The sequence below is a fragment of the Somniosus microcephalus genome, chromosome 2 (assembly GCF_052327205.1).
Source record: "Somniosus microcephalus isolate GS21.2 chromosome 2, FLI_Smic_1.0, whole genome shotgun sequence".
Lineage (NCBI taxonomy): Eukaryota > Metazoa > Chordata > Chondrichthyes > Squaliformes > Somniosidae > Somniosus > Somniosus microcephalus.
The window spans coordinates 274,338,114-274,355,448 of record NC_140988.1 but is presented as its reverse complement, the minus strand read 5'-3'; the positions used below and the strand labels follow the sequence as shown (position 1 = coordinate 274,355,448).

Below are 17,335 nucleotides of genomic sequence, written 5' to 3'. Positions count from 1 at the left end.
CTTCCTTCACTTCCCTCAGCATCCTAGGATGCATCCCATCTGGTCTTGGTGACTTATCTATTTTAAGTACAGCTGGCCTTTCTAGTACCTCCTCTTTATCAATTTTTATCCCATCCAGTTTCTCCTCCTTCACTATGTCTATGGCAGCATCTTCTTCCTTGGTGAAGACAGATGCAAAGTACTCATTTAGCACCTCAGCCATACCCTCTGCCTCCATGCGTAGGTCTCCTTTTTGGTCCCTAATCGGCCCCACCCTTCCTCTTACTACCCGTTTACTATTTATATGCCTATAAAAGACATTTACCTTTTATGTTGGCTGCCATTCTATTCTCATATTCTCTCTTTGCCACTCTTATTTTCTTTTTCACTTCTCCTCTGATCTTTCTATATATAGCCTGATTCTCAGATGTATTCTCGACCTGACATCTGTCATACGTGTTCTTTTTCTGCTTCATCATATTCTCTAGCTCTTTTGTCATTCAGGGAGCTCTGACTTTAGTTGCCCTACCTTTCCCCCTAGTGGGAATGTACCTTGACTATACCCGAACTATTTCCTCTTTAAAGGCAGCCCATTGTTCCATTACAGTTTTGCCTGCCAATCTTTTGCAGAGTTTTGTAAGGGGGTTGAATATGTGAGCATCAATCAGATTTGTAATACAAACTATGTCGTCTAAAAAGCCTAATCCAAAAATAATAGTCTGAATTTTCTACCCCACTCCCGCCAATTTTTCACCCGATCATTTCTCAGGGATATGCTACGTCATGTTCCCACCTGCATCCCTCTTATTTTCCCATTGGCTGAGCCTGGTGGTGTAGAATGTTCCCAACCTTATGTTAAGTCTGTGCAAGTGAGGGAAATGTGTCCTCCAATAGATTTCTCTCTATATGTGTCATTTAAACTCTGGGCACAACAGTTGTCTGTTAGGCCCTGGTGTCCAGTACTCTGAGGCTAAAGACATCCACAGAAACTTGTTTGGTGGCTAGAACTTGTGCAAGCACTCAGAGTGTGGCTTTTCAAAGGCCAAAGTGCAAAAATGTTTTGCAACTAATGGGCAAATCTAGCTTTTCTCAAGCGATTAAAAATTCTAAGTGCTTGACATGGGCCTGTCTCAGGTATTGTCACCTATTTCACGCAGATTGGTTGAAATGGTAACAAAAAAGTTTACTTTTTGAAACAAAGGTTAAAAGGCAGTGGGGTAGATTTTCAACTGCCTGCAGTGATGTAAAAATGGTGTTGAGTTCTGCCACCCATTATAGAAACTGGGCGATTTTCATTTCCATACCATTTCCTTATCAGGCAGAGAGTAAAACAGTCGGCTGATGACAATCACCCGTTTTGATCCATCGCCCAAGTTGAATGTCACCCCCCGGTATTGCACTCAATTATTGTTCAGGTGGTAATCAGTTACAAGCAAGCAGCCATGATGATTGCATTGTGCAGCTGCCCATAGCCACTATTATTTGAATGAGAGGAAAAACTGGATGGGACAGAGTGATCCTCTGCATCCATGGCTGCTGATCCTACTGGGAAAATCTCTAAAATCAGAGCACTAGATCTCTCAGCATCTATTTGCTATTCCTCCGCTGCCATTTCCACTTTCAAGAAAAGTATGCTTTCGACGAGTATTGTCAAAAGAGCAATAGTTGTACACAGTGCTTGAAATGGTAACTCCTAAAGGATGAGATAGTTCCCAACATAGGTTTGTGTCAAGTTTGATGAACCCCACAAGAAATGTGGGCATATTTACTATAGGATCATGGGAACAGGAATAGGGCATTTAGCCTATTGAGCCTGTTCTGCAATTCAATTAGATCATGGCTGATCTGTACCTCAACTCCATTCACCTGCCTTTGTTCCATATCTCTGTTGTCAAATGGCTAAAATCAGATAGTCTTGTGAAAGTAGCCAATGGTGTTATCTGGAGTCATTGGGGGTGAAAGGGTGAAAACAGGCACTAAGTGGGTGCTGTGCCTATAAGACAGGTTTGTTTGCAAGTCTGGTTTTAGCATGCAATTTTGGGGTTAATTGATGATTACCATGATTTAAACTTGCCTGGAGATGCTAAAACTGATACCTGCAGGTTTAGCACTCAAGCGCTGATTAGAAGCAATTTTCATGGAGCAGTATATGTAGTCTCCATGCATGAACTCCCACTGAAGGTGTGGAGTGGACTGGCTGAGATACAACAGAACATTTCAGGATGATTTGGGGACCGAGGGAGAGGGTGCACAGATTCTCAGATGTGGCACTGGAGGTTCTGTTGGAGGAGGTCCAGAGGAGGATGATGGATATCCTGTACCTGCAGAGGGAAAAGAGTCCACCTTGTCCTCCTGTCCCTCTCTCCTGCAGCAGCTAGTGCTGCTCTGCCTGGCCTCCTCCCATTCCCCCTCCAGACCAAGGGGGACCCCTAGCATGTTTCCCATAACTAAACATTCCCTTTTTCCTGCTGACTCCTATAAGGTAGAATAGCACAGCACTCATTCACTTTAGGTGAAGTCCTCAGAGAATTTCCAGAAAAAATGTTGATAGAGTGTTGATGAAATCTTGACAAAATGTCCCAGAAAGTCTCCCGATCTGCCTCAAGTCCTCCTCAAACCTCCAGCAAGTGAACAGTGAAAGTTGAGCATAGTTTTAAGTAGAGCTCGAAATCCTCAGCAACAACTTGTTTACTCCCAAACAGCTGGTTGCTGTTAGGAGAGGTTGTTAGTTGAAGCACCAGGCACAAAATGCCATGTAGCCTCTTTAATGAGCACTAGCAGGCAATTTAATTGTCAATCAGCCCCTTAATGATCCACCGGCGGCTATTCCTAGCACGTGCTTCAACTCCTTTACCAAAATGACGTCTTTCGCTAAACGCAGGTTAAACCGGCGTTGCAGCTCAAGAACCCATCTTGGCCACCTCGGAGGCTCTTTAGCACCTACAGTACCCGGGCAAAATCATCCCTTAGTATAAAAGCTAGGAAGCCACTAGCTTCCATGCATAATAGGCAGGTCCCTGTTTTCGAGTGTGGAATTGAGGAAGCAAAGAATTCAAATACAAACTTGACAGATTTGAATATTTTTTTTTGTCAATTTAAATAACTTCAAGATCAGAATATCCCTCTGTATATGTGCTGCTTCAGTTTTCAGGTCTTATCATTGTCAAATGCCAGTTCAATTGCACTGTCCTCTGGAGGTGTGGGCAGGCTAACTGGTCCAGGCAAAAGGCGGTGTATGATTTCTGGCATTGGTACACATCAGTATTCACTGGTGATCTGATGGAATGGGGATATGATAATCACAGGTAGTCTTGCAATTGTCAACCACCAGATCAATCTTCAGTTTCAGAAATATCTAAATGACTATAATTCATATTGTTGTGGTTTGTTACATCATACATATGAATAATAACAATCAACTCTGTCCATTCTAGGACGAATGAATTCACAGTAAAGAGAGGTATGCGAAAAGGAGTTTCGAAGGTGATGGTTGTGGTAACTGATGGTGAATCACATGACAGCTACAATCTACCAAAAGTGATCAGTGATTGTGATGAGGACAAAATTAGGAGGTTTGCTATTGCAGTAAGTACCGAATATCTTTGTATATTGTAGCTATTCATTCATTTTAGTAATTTTAAGGGCCGATTTTCTGAATGGGCACTCCCGATGAGAAGCGGTGCTCACAGGGAACATTGGTCAGGAAATCACATTCATACATTCCCTGATTTTCCATCCATTAATTTAAATAGATGAAGAATGAAGGGCCGCGGACCTGCCATTTGCCAACTTGCGCTCTCTGCGAGCATTGCTTCTTGACAGGAGCACCCAATCAGCCCTTTTCTTTATTTGAGTAATAAATTTACCACTTTTAAAATGACTGGCCTAGAAATTCAGTTGGTAGCGCCAGCCGCTAGCGCCTTAAGAGGACAATAAGTGGGGCGCGAAGTGGCTAGCGCCTGGGCGCGGCGCGATCTGTGCCTCTCGCGAACTTGAGTGAACATTTAGCGGCAGCGCAAAACTGTAACGCCCGCTCAGCTGCGCACGCAAATCCTGACGTCATTTCATGGTGCAACGCCCTTGGTGCGCCTCGAACCAGAACTTCAGTGGCTCCCCCCTTCTTTCCGCTTGGCGCTCCCAGCGACTGGTTGAGTGGAACGGTTCCCAGTCACTGTGGGGCTGGGGGGGCGCTATTTAAAGGGGGCTCTTCCTGCATTCTTTGTGTTAGCCATTTTGGACCACTCCTGTGTGAGAGAGAGAGAGAGATTTGCAGAGAGACAAAGGGAGAGAGCTTTTTGCTTTGACTCAGCGCTCGCACAGGTACTTCTGGCTTCAGCCCAGAGCTTTGCAATTGGATTGATTTTTCCGTGCCATAGCCTTGAGTGGCCACATATAATGGGGGCTGCAATGGGTGGAAATGTTGGGTTTCTCCATTGCATTGAGAGGACTCAGAGACACCGAGAGAGAGTGCCAATCATGGCCAGACAGAGGAGGGCCAACAGGCATCAGCACAGGAGGCCTTACCCTCCCAGGGTATACCACCAGCACTTCTCCTACCTCAACATGTCTGAGGAGCAGTGCATTTGGAGGCTTCGATTCAGAAGGGAGGTGGTCACGGAGATCTGCCACCTGCTTCGGAGAGATCTGCAGCCTCAGCTGAGGAGCAGGACGTCTCTGTCGATGGCAGTGAAGGTCACAGTGGCTCTCAACTTCTATGCCACCGGCTCCTTCCAATCCGCTACTGGGGACATTGCCAATGTCTCCCAGTTCGCGGTGCATTGCTGCATCTGCCAGGTCACGAATGCCCTCTTCAAAAGGAGACGTCAGTACATTTCCTACCCCATGACCCTGGACAAGCAGCAGGAGCGCGCAATGGGATTTGCAAGAATAGCGGGCTTCCCCATGGTCCAGGGCACCATTGACTGCACGCATGTGGCTTTGCGGGCGCCTCTAGAGAATGCCGAGGATTACCGCAACCGGAAGGGGTTCCATTCGTTGAACGTGCAGTTGGTGTGTGACCACAGGCAGCTGATACTAGCTGTCAATGCCCGCTTTCCAGGCAGCAGCCACGATGCCTTCATCCTGTGCCAGACTTCTGTGGCAGACATTTTCGAAGCCCCGGCTCACCCAGGAGGCTGGCTTCTCGGGGACAAGGGCTATCCTTTGTGCACCTGGCTGATGACCCCGCTCCGTGCGCCCAGCACCCCTGCTGAAGAGTGATACAATGACAGCCATCAAGCGACCAGGAACATCATTGAGCACACAATCGGCGTGCTAAAGCAATGGTTCCGCTGTCTGGACCATTCCGGGGGAGCCCTTCAGTACTCGCCTGAGCGAGTCTCCCATTTCGTTGTAGTGTGCTGCATGCTGTACAACCTGGCTATCCTCAGGACTCAGCCACTGCCAGCAGACATTGGAGGACCACCAGAGGAGGAGGAGGAGGAGGAGGAGCACCAAGACGGGAGGGAGGCACAAAGTGCAAGGGCTGTCCGTCAGCGGCTTATAGCAAGTTGGTTCTAGGCCCCCTCTCAGGGAATGGCTTGTGCCATTGAAAGAACATGAATGGGCCCGCTCCGCAGACCCTGAGCCGGTCAAGGCAACAAATAGTTCAAAGTGCAAACATGCACAATCTGAATAAAGACAATTATTTATTTAACAAACTCTGTGCCCTTCCCGCATGACAAACAAATACAGAGAAACCCCCCAAAAAACAGTCAGACACACAACTGGCTCTCACAACCTGCAGACAATGAACAAAAGAGTTAAACAAAAATGACCATGATCCTCGGCCTTCACACAAAAAAACACAGCATTTTGCCACGCCTCCTACTTTTTGGCCTGTGAGGGTGATCTGCCTCGCTTGCGAGATTGGCCCCTTCCCGCCCTGCAGCTCCTCCACAATGGGAGCCCAGTGGCTGCAGCAAGGCTGGGGGAAGGCTGCTGAGGGTCAGATAGTGAGACAGCAGATGCCCTTGGGGGATGGCCTGGACCAGCTCTGGGCCTGGAGGGGCCGGCTGCTGACTGCTCCAACTCTGCTTGGGTGGCAGCAGTCTGTCCTACGGGTGGTGGCAGCTGCAGTGGAGGAGTGACAGTGTTGGCAGCAGGAATGCTGCCAACCTGACAGAGCACAGGCACTCCCTGGTCGGACGAGACACTGGCACTCGCACGGGGCAGCACTGAAGCATGCGCAGCAATCTGCTGAAGCACAGACTGCTGGCCTGCTGCAGCGTGGTGAGGGCCCCAGTGAATCCTGCCCGATCCAGCGAGGGTGGCAGCAGTTAGTGCTCGTGTGGCCCTGACCTGTGTCTGCATCAGACCAGCCAGTGACTGCATGGCACGACTAAGCACTTGGCTGGAAGCCGCGTGTGCTGCACCAAAGTCCTGCAGACTCCTTGCCTGTGCTGCACCGATGTCCTGCTGACTCCTTGCTTGTGCTGCCCCGGAGTCCTGCAGACTCCTTGCCTGTGCTGCCCCGAATTCCTGTACACTCCTTGCCAGTGACTCTATGGAGTCAGGCATCCTTGCCACTGCAGCCATGAGCTCAGTGTGCCTGCGCTCCGCCTGGGCACCCATTTCAGCAAGGAGCCGCACCTCCTCTGCGCTCACTGTAGCAGGGCTGGAGGCCACACTCTCCCTCCGGGGAGAAGGCCGCCGAGCTTCCCTACCCCACCCAGCGTTGCTGCAGCCCGCTGGGCCCCGGAGCTTCACCCTCCTCAGACCCTTTCCCCCTGCTCCCCTCCAGGGAAGACGTGTCCCCATCATGGCCATGGGCTGCCTCAGCTGAGGTTCCGGCTTCCTCTTCCTCCTCCTCGCCTTGCGATTCACTCACAGTGGCAGCTTGAGGGCCCGCCTCCTCACCTGGCGAATCAGCATCTGAAAGCAGGGAGGTACAAGAGTTGCTTTAGCGTGAGGACAGGGCGGCAGCGAGGGAGGCATGAGTGCTGCAATGCACTGCATTGGTTCGATAGTGGCAAAGGATGCTGGTGTGAGGCACAAGTGGAAAGAGAGAGGTCAAAAAGGTGATGACCTTACCATTGCTGTCCAGGACGGGGTCGGCATCTCCAGTGGCGACAGGCCAATCAGCCGGCCTGCCATAATCCGTTCCACTCGCTGCTCCAGATCGCTGAGGTCTTTAAGTTCAGGACGGCCTCCCCCGGTCCATTGCTGCTGCCTCCTATTGTGGGCCAGCTTGCTCTGTAAGGGAAAGGACGGGCTCTGAGTACAGTGTGAAGCCCTGATCTTGCCTGCACTGCCTCCCATGGTGGAATAGCCCTGACAGTGTGAAGCCCTGATCTTGGCTGCACTGCCTCCCATGGTTGAATAGCCCTGACAGTGTCAAGCCCTGATCTTGGCCGCACTGCCTCCCATGGTCGAATAGCCATGACAGTATCAAGCCCTGATCTTGGCTGCACTGCCTCCCATGGTCGATTAGCCCTGATAGTGTCAAGCCCTGATCTTGGCTCCACTGCCTCCCATGGTCGATTAGCCCTTACAGTGTGTAAAGTGGTGAATGTGCATGTGAGTTTCATGAGAGGCCCATAGGTGTTGGATGAGGGCTGGGCATTGGGGCTTTCAGTACCCTTTGGCCATAAAGTGACGTGCACATGCAGGGATGAAGAGGATACTGGAAAGGGTACTCACCCTGACAACCCGAGTGAGGTCGTTGAACTTCTTCCTGCATTGCGTTGGGGTCCTGGGTACCATGCTGCTGGAGGTCACTCTGTGTGCCACCTCCCTCCAAGCTTTTCTATATTCGTTGGGCAGCGGCCTCCTGCCACTGTCAGGAAAGAGGATAGATCACCTGCGCTCCACTGCACCAACCAGAACCTTCAGGGCCCCCTCACTGAAGCGCTGCGCTCGCTCCCTGGCCCTCTCCATGGTCGTAGGCGTAACGATGTCACAGCAGGTCTGTCCAGGCCTAGAATCAGGGCTCCAGTGTGCAGGGCGTGGCTGCAAGCCAAATTGACCCTCCCCCTTTAAGAGGTGACCGGCGCCAGCGTGTCTGCCTGCAATCGCTAACTGGCCGCACCTGTGCTACGCCCGCCCTCGGTGGTAGCGTCTCGGCTCGCCAGTTTAGCGCCTTAGGGTAGTCATGCACCGCCTGCTTTAGCATAGCAACAACCTCTTGGGGCGATGCAACTCAATTTCGCTGAAGGTGGCGCTAAGTTGCGCAGGGCGCTAAATTTAGCGCACGCTCGACTGTAGCGCCCCAAATGTGGCGATACTGAATTTCTAGGCCACTATGTTTATAAAGCAAAATTCAACACTTTGCATTTAATTTCCTGCATTCTATTTTTTGCGTGTTTACATAACTTACATAACTTCTTGTCTGCACCATCTTAATGCAGTCACTAACCTTTTTATTTTAAACAGGTAATGTCTCTGTTGAAATAGTGCACAAAGAAATGTTATTTCAGCATATTAATCATGTATACAATAATATTCCAATGGCCTAATTTCATGTCAGTTGCCTCTGTTTCAGCAGTACCTTCTGACAGGAATAATCATGATGACTGTATACAAGATTTATTCTCTTGCCTTTGAACACCCTGCCTTGTTCCACCCCTCTTGCCTATTCTTTAAAATTCTCCTTCTCCACTGTCCACCCTGAGATATCTTCATTCCACCCCTTCAGCCTCTGTACTACTCATCCTCAATGATTTCAATCTCCATCTCAAGTTGCCTTGCCCTCTCTCCTCTGATTTCATTACACTCCCTTAACCTCTCCCTCCAGATAAATACTCCTACCCCATAAACTCTGCCATCTCACTTGCATCGTCTCAATCACAGACAATGCAAAACTCTGCCTCAAATCACTTACAACGGCACTTTCAAACTCCCCACTGCCTTCGACCCACCATTCACCATGATACTTCTCCAGCTGTTGATCTGCTCAGTCACTCCCTCACCTCCACCATTGATGCTTTTGCTCCCAGTAAAAACCTTACTCTCTCCCACCCTGGTTGTTTCCTCAGTATGGCCCCCAACTTCACTCCCTCACGTCCAAGGGATGCAGTCATATCTGACGTACAACTGATTTAGCTATCCATTTCCAGATCTGGATGGACCACAATAAGCACTATCGGCCATTGCTCTTCTCTGCCAAAAGCGCCCACTACTCCAGGATCATCCGGGAATGCAAAAGTAACTCCAGGCTTCTCTTCTCCACTACCAACTGTGTCCATAAAACTCTGTCCCCTACCCCTACCACCCTCGCCTCCAACAACAAATGTGAGGAGTTCATAGACTGCTTTCTCACTATTCCCCTTGCCCACCAACTCAAATCTTCTCCAAGCTTCTGTCCGTCCAAGCCTTGAATCCATGTCTTTCACTGCTTTCTCTTCCATCTCCCTACATGCCCTCTTTTGGCTCATTTTGTCCACAAGACCCATTTCCTGCTCTCTTGACCCCATTTCCACTAAACTACTGACCATCCAATTTCGCTTCTTGGCCCCCACACAAAATGATTGTAAATGGTTGACTCACCTCAAATACTGTCCCCCTCCTTTTAAAATCTGTTGTTATTACCCCTCTCAAATAAAAACCACTTTCAACCCCTCTGTAATTGCAAATTACTGCTACATTTCCCACCTTCCTTTCCTGTCCAAAGTTCTTGAACAGGTTGTTGCCTCCCAAATTTATGCCCTTCTTTCCCATAACTCCATGTTCGAATCTCTCCAATCATGTTTCCTCCCCTGCCACAGCACTGAAATAGCCCTAAATCAAGTCATAAATGACATTTGTTGTGACTGTAACCATGGTTCACTATCCCTCGTCATTCTCAACCTTTGGTCCTTTGCCGCCTTTGACACAGTCCACCACACTGTTCTCATCCAATGCCTCTCCATCATCCAGTTCAATGGGACTACCATTGCTTGATTCCACACTTACCTATCATATTGTACCCAGAGCATCTCCAGCAATGGGTTCCCTTCCTGTTCCCGCACCATGGCTAATCTTTTGCCTGTCAGCCCCTCCACCCCTCCCCCATGTCAAGGGAGTGTATCTGGAGAACACCAACAGCGCTGGCAATCCAGAACCGTGGCATGTCTACACCACCAGCCTTCTCCAATCCCCTTTGTGCTTCAAATGGTGCTGGTGCATGACTGACTTATGCAAATGAGCCTGACTCCAGGAATTCAGAGGCGGGCAAGGATGCAACTTGCCTGCGGGCGGAAGTCCCACTTTGCCATTGTTGGTTGTGGGGTGTGGAGCAGAACTCTGATTTTCAGGGCCATTGTGTGTCATGTAGATTAACATTCCTGTCATTGTAAAATAAAGTATCCTCTGAACTACCATGAGTAATGCTACGGGAAATTCATTGGTGTTACCAAATTTATCTGGTTTTCTCCAGATTTCCCACAAATCCAGCAATTGAAATCTAGATGTTCTGCCTACTTTTCATTCAACATGGGCATTCTTTTGGTTATTTTTTAAAGCCTTGGCTGGCCCCAAAGCCTTTCCACCATCTGCAAGGCACAAGTCAGGAGTGTGATGGAATAGTCTCCACTTGCCTGAATGAGTACAGCTCCAACAACAAATCCCGCCACGGCAGCTGGGGAATTTAAATCCAGTTAATTAAATAAGTCTGGAATAAAAAGCTAGTACCAGTAATGGTAACTATGAAACTATCAGATTGTCGTAAAAACCCAACTGGTTCACTAATGTCCTTCAGGGAAGGAAATCTGCTTACTTACCTGGTCTGGCCTATATGTGACTCCAGACACACAGCAATGTGGTTGACTCTTAACTGCCCCCTTGAAATGGCCGAGCAAGCCACTCAATTGTAACAAACTGCTACGAAATACAATAATAAGAATAAAACTGGACGGACCACCCTACATCGACCTCGGCACCGGCACACCTAGCCCAGTCGACCCTGCAAAGTCCTCCTCACCAACACCTGGCAACTTGTGCCAAAATTGGGAGAGCTGTCCCACAGACTAGTCAAGCAACAGCCTGACATGGTCATACTCACAGAATCATACCTTTCAGCCAATGTCCCAAACTCCTCCATCATCATCCCTGGGTATGTCCTGTCCCACCGGCAGGATAGACCCACCAGGGGTGGCGGCACAGTGGTATACAGTCGGGAGCAAGTGGCCCTAGGAGTCCTCAACATTGACTCCGGACCCCATGAAGTCTCATTGCTTCAGGTCAAGCATGGGCAAAGAAACCTCCTGCTGATTACCACCTACTGCCCTCCCTCAGCTTATGAATCAGTACTCCTTCATGTTGAACACCGCTTGGAAGAAACACTGAGAGTAACAAGGGCACAGAATGTACTCTGGGTGGGGGACTTCAATGTCCATCACCAAAATTGGCTCGGTAGCACCACTATTGACCGAGCTGGCTGAGTCCTGAAGAACATAGCTGCCAGACTAGGACTGCGGCAGGTGGTGAGAGAACCAACACGAGGGAAAAACCTACTTGACCTCGTCCTCACCAATCTACCTGTTGCAGATGCATCTGTCCATGACAGTATTGGTAGCAGTCCCATCTTCACACTGAGGACACCCTCCATCGTGTTGTGTGGCACTATCACCGTGCTAAATGGTACAAATTCAGAAGAGATCTAGCAGCTCAAAACTGGGCATCCATGAGACACTGTGGGCCATCAGCAGCAGCAGAACTGTATTTCACCACAATCTGTAACCTCATGGCCCAGTATATCCCTCACTCTACCATTAACATTAAGCCAGGGGACCAACCCGGGTTCAATAAGGAATGTAGAAGAGCATTTTCTTTTATTTGTTTATGGGATGTGGGCATCGCTGGCAAGGCCAATATTTTTTGCCATCCCTAATTGCTCTTGAGAAGGAGGTGGTGAGCCGCTTTCTTGAACGGCTGCATTCCTGTGGTGAGGGTCCTCCCACAGTGCTGTTAGGTAGGGAGTGCCAAGATTTTGACCCAGCGACGACGAAGAGCATGCCATGAGCAGCACCAGGCATACCTAAAAATGAGGTGCCAACCTGGGGAAGCTGCAACACAGGACTGCATGCATGCTAAAAAGCAGAAGCAGCATGCTATAGACAGGGCTAAGAGATTCCACAATCAACGGATCAGATCAAAGCTCTGCAGTCCTGCCACAGCCAGTCGTGAATGGTGGTGGACCATTAAACAACTAACGGGAGGAGGAGGCTCCATCAATATCCCCATCTTCAATGATGGTGGAGCCCAGCACATGAATGCAAAAGACAAGGCTGAAGCGTTTGCAACCACCTTCAGCCAGAAGTGCTGAGTGAATGATTTATATCGGCCTACTCCTGAGGTCCCCACCATCACAGAAGCCAGTCTTCAGCCATTTCGATTCACTCCACATGATAGCAAGACACGGCTGAGCGCACTGGATACAGCAAAGGCTATGGGCCCCAACAACATCCCGGCTGATGTGCTGAAGACTTGTGCTCCAGAACTAGCCACACCTCTAGCCAAGCTGTTTCAGTACAGCTACAACACCGGCATCTATCCGACAATGTGGTAAACTGCCCAGATATGTCCTGTCCACAGAAAGCAGGACAAATCCAATCCGGCCAATTACAGGAAACTTTGTGATATCCGGCACCGACGGGACCGAGCTGTTGCCGCATCAAAACTGCTGGACAAACCAGCGCTAATGTTGAAACATATGGAGATTTTCAGCTCCATGTGAATCAACAAACCTTGTTGCTTAGCAACAGCTTCAAAACAGTCGGCTGCAGCTTAAAAGCATCTCTAGCTGAAGCTGTTGCTTAGCTACAGACCTTGCAGAGCCTGACTGGGGAAAAAAAAGCAACGAGAAGTAAAAAAACTTAAAGGAAACGGCTCCTGAATTTTGCCGGTAGATAGAGCTTTCCGGACTTTTAACCTCCGGATAAACCAAAGTTTCCTGTACCACCCCATCAGTCTACTCTCAATCATCAGCAAAGTGATGGAAGGTGTCATCGACAGTGCTATCAAGTGGCACTTACTCACCAATAACCAGCTGACTGATGCAGTTTGGGTTCTGCCAAGACCACTCGGCTCCTGACCTTATTACAGCCTTGGCCCAAACATGGACAAAGGAGCTGAATTCCAGAAGTGTGGTGAGAGTGGCTGCCCTTGACATCAAGGCAGCATTTGACCGAGTGTGGCATCAAGGAGCCCTAGTAAAACTGAAGTCAATGGGAATCGGGGGGGACTCCACTGGCTGGAGTCATACCTAGCACAAAGTAAGATGGTTGTGGTGGTTGGAGGTCAATCATCACAGCCCCAGGACATCGCTGCAGGAGTTCCTCAGGGTAGTGTCCTAGGCCCAACCATCTTCAGCTGCTTCATCAATGACCTTCGCTCCAACATAAGGTCAGAAATGGGGATGTTCGCTGATGACTGCAGTGTTCAGTGCCATTCACAACTCAGATAATGAAGCAGTCCATGCCCACATGCAACAAGACCTGGATAGCATTCAGGCTTGGGCTGATAAGTGGCAGGTAACATTCGTGCCACACAAGTGCCAGGCAATGACTATCTCCAACAAGCAAGAGTCTAACCACCGCCCCTTGACATTCAACGGCATTACCATCGCCAAATTCCCCACCATCAACATCCTGGGAGTCATCATTGACCAAAAACTTAACTGGACCAGCCACATAAATACTGTGGCAACAAGAGCAAGTCAGAGGCTAGGTATTCTGTGGCAAGTGTCTCACCTCCTGACTCCCCAAAGCCTTTCCACCATCTACAAGGTACAAGTAAGGAGTGTGATGGAATACTCTGCACGTGCCTGGATGAGTGCAGCTCCAACAACACTCAAGAAGTTCGACACCATCCAGGACAAAGCAGCCTGCTTGATTGGCACCCTATCCACCACCTTAAACATTCACTCCACCACCGGCGTACCATGGCTGCAGTGTGTACCATCGACAAAATGCACTGCAGCAACTTGCCAAGGCTCCTTCGGCAGCACCTCCCAAACCCGAGACCTCTTCCACCTAGAAGGACAAGGGCAGCAGGTGCATGGGAACACCACCACCTCCAAATTCCCCTCCAAGTCACACACTATCCTGACCTGGAAATATATCGCCATTCCTTCATCGTCGCTGGGTCAAAATTCTGGAACTCCCTCCCTAACAGCACTGTGGGAGTGCCTTCACCACACGGACTGCGCTGGTTCAAGAAGGCAGCTCACCACCACCTTCTCAAGGGCAATTAGGGATGGGCGATAAATGCTGGCCTTGCCAGCGACGCCCACATCCCATAAACGAATTTTTAAAAATCTACAATATTTGTTCAGCAGAAGCTGGAAGTTTGTGGAGACCATTTTGAGTGCTTCCCTAATCTAAGTCTTGAAGCTAACCTAAAATAGCTATGCATGCACCACTAATTGCAAAAAAACTGTGTTTTGGCAGTTAGATGGTTCAAAACAACAGAACAGCACAACCAAAAATGTATAGTGTGCTTACCACTGTTAATCATGGAATGGAATATATATATGCATATATATATATATATATTTTATTTTTTAATTATTCAACTCAGTTTTATCCTTCAATGCTGCTCTATCTTTTGCTAGCACCACATCTTATGGTTTCAGAATGGTGATTACTTACTGCAGCTTTTTCCTCTCTCTGAGATATTCTGTGACTAGGAGTTGTTTCATGCAGCAGTTTGATTAAGGACATTAAAAAAACGTGCCCATACAGTTAAGCTGACTCTGAATGGCAGATGAGATTAGAGATGGATCTTGTTCCCTTTCAATGAGTATCTACTGTAATTCACTAAGTGCACTGATTAATGTACAGTACCATCTTTAATTATTGGACTAGCATCTTTTTTTTATTCATTACTGAGATGTGGGCATCGCTGGCAAGGCCAGCATTTATTGCCCATCCCAAATTGCTCTTGAGAAGGTGATTGTAAGCCACCTTCTTGAACTGCTGCAGTCCCTGTGGTGAAGGTACTCCCACAGTGCTGTTAGGGAGGGAGTTCCAGGATTTTGACCCAGCGACGATGAAGGATCGGCAATATATTTCCCAGTCTGGATGCTGTGTGACTTGGAGGGGAACTTGTTGGTGATGGTGTTCCCATGCGCCTGCGGCCCTTGTCCTTCTCGGTGGCAGAGGTCGCGGGTTTGGGAGGTGCTGTCTTCCATCAGCAGAGAGCAATTCCTCACGAGAGCAAAGATCACCATATTACTTTGCAATATCACAGGAAGCATTAGTTACATTATATAGTTAATGTCCAATATCTGCAATAATTTTAAGCAGCATACAGTTGGTCAAATCAAATGGAAAAAAATTGTTTTAATTGGTAATTGCATTTCAACAAGCTGATGACACGATGAAAACCGTATAATATTTGGTGCAGGGATGGTCAATGTTTTAAAAGATGAATGAAAGCAATTCTGGTAATGAAACAGATGTGGGAAGGATCCCCAATTCAGTGCTGGACACCAATACTTTTCACGTGATGGCTATGTAGAAGATTGATGGAGGCCAGATAATCTTTCTTGAACTTCATCTCATTTCCATTGACTGCATGGTATCATTTTGACCAGCTCAATTCTTTCCACATCTCCTTTACCCAGCACATGTTGAGGTAGATGGAGAGGTTATCTGTGCATTCCATAGGTTCTTCCCAGTATTCCATGATGGCCTGGACAATAGACTTAACTGGATTTAAAGCTTATGTACTATACCTAAAGATTGAATGGCTACTGTTCTCATCAAAGAGTACATGCGGAATACTGATGTTCCTGACAATGAAATAATTATATCATACTTTGTGTCCAGAATACATCTCCTGATCTATGCCAAGAGGTTGATGATCATCATTAAACCAGCAATTAAGATTTCTTTGAGAAATTACATTAAATTCTATTTGTTTTAATCAATTTCTGCATCTTATTTTAGGTGCTTGGCAGTTACAACAGAGGAAATCAGAGTGCTGAAAGATTTCTAAAAGAAATAGAGTTTATCGCAAGCACACCTAAAGATAAACATTTTTTCAATGTATCAGATGAGAAAGCACTGGTGACGATAGCAGAAGCCCTTGGAGAACAAATCTTTGCTTTGGAAGGTAGGACATGCTTTTTTTTAAATATAATAAATTACACTAAGATACATCATTCCAGTTTAAAATCATATTTCGACATGACAAATCAATGTCTCCATGGGTTTCAAGCTTTGTTGCTCAAAGCAAGAGTCTGATATAGTTTGTTCCAAATCATATAGGAGCAATGGTGATTTAATGGGTATATCAACCCAACATCAGCCATCCATCAAAACACATTCATTGGCTTTTCAGATTGCTGTTATAAATACAAAAACTAGATAGTATAGTAGTGTTGCCAACCCTCCAGGATTGCCCTGGAGTCTCCAGGAATTAACAACTAATCTCTCGAACACTGCTGCAAGCAACCCAGGAGCGGGATTAAACAGAGTGGACTTGAACAGAGGGCTTTGGTTGGGAATTTGGAAAGAGTGGGAATTCGGAGGAGAGGGAAGGAGATGCTGCCTACACTACTTGTAGTGCTTTGTGTTGTTACAGGTAGATATTTAATTGCAGTACCCTTAACTTAATCTAGATCAAGTAAGTAATCAGGAAACTACACTGTAAACTAAGTTACCTAATTACAAATTTAATTAAATTTAATTAAATAAATCAAGGTCATATAGAGATGGCAGTGCAGGTGATGTGCTGCAACTGCGGCATGTGGGCATTTGTAGAGAGCATTGTGATCCCGGACAACCACATTTACAGTAAGTTTTTGAGCTGGAGTCTGAGGTGCAGACATTGCGGGGAATCAGGGATGGGGAGAGTTACCTGGACACTTTGATCCAGGAGGCGGTCAAACCCCTTAGGTTAGGTAGTGGTACAGGTCTGGTTAGTGGTCAGAGACAGGAGGGTGTGACTGTAACTCAGGCAGGTAAGGGGACCTCAGGTGCAGTGCTGGAGGAGCCTCAGCCTTTGCCCTTGTCCAACAGGTATGAGGTTAAGAACGTAAGAACTTAAGAAATAGGAGCAGGAGTAGGCCATTCAGCCCTTCGAGCCTGCTCCACCATTCAATAAGATCATGGCTGATCTTCGACCTCATCTCCACTTTCCTGAACTATCCCCATATCCCTTGATTCATTTAATATTCAAAAATCTATTGATCTCTGTCTTGAATATGCTCAATGACTGAGCCTCCACAGTCTTCTGCGGTAGAGAATTCCAAAGATTCACCACCCTCTGAGTGAAGACATTTCTCCTCATCTCAGTCCTAAATGGCCGACCCCTTATTCTGAGACTGTGACCCCTGGTTCTAGGCTCCCCAGCCAGGGGATGCATCCTCCCTGCATCTACCCTGTCAAGCCCTGCAAGAATTGTGTATGTTTCAATGAAGTTCTTGCTGCCT

At 47.7% G+C, this 17,335-nt stretch overlaps 1 protein-coding gene across 1 annotated transcript in view; it reads left to right on the top strand.

The window, feature by feature from the left end:
- Positions 1-17,335, top strand: part of itga1 (integrin, alpha 1) — a 296,244-nt gene that overhangs the window by 113,482 nt on the left and 165,427 nt on the right. The window contains exons 8-9 of the mRNA XM_085965982.1: positions 3,414-3,564; positions 15,849-16,014. Of these exons, the coding sequence (XP_085822108.1) occupies positions 3,414-3,564; positions 15,849-16,014 (317 nt within the window). The remainder of the gene's footprint in view (positions 1-3,413; positions 3,565-15,848; positions 16,015-17,335) is intronic.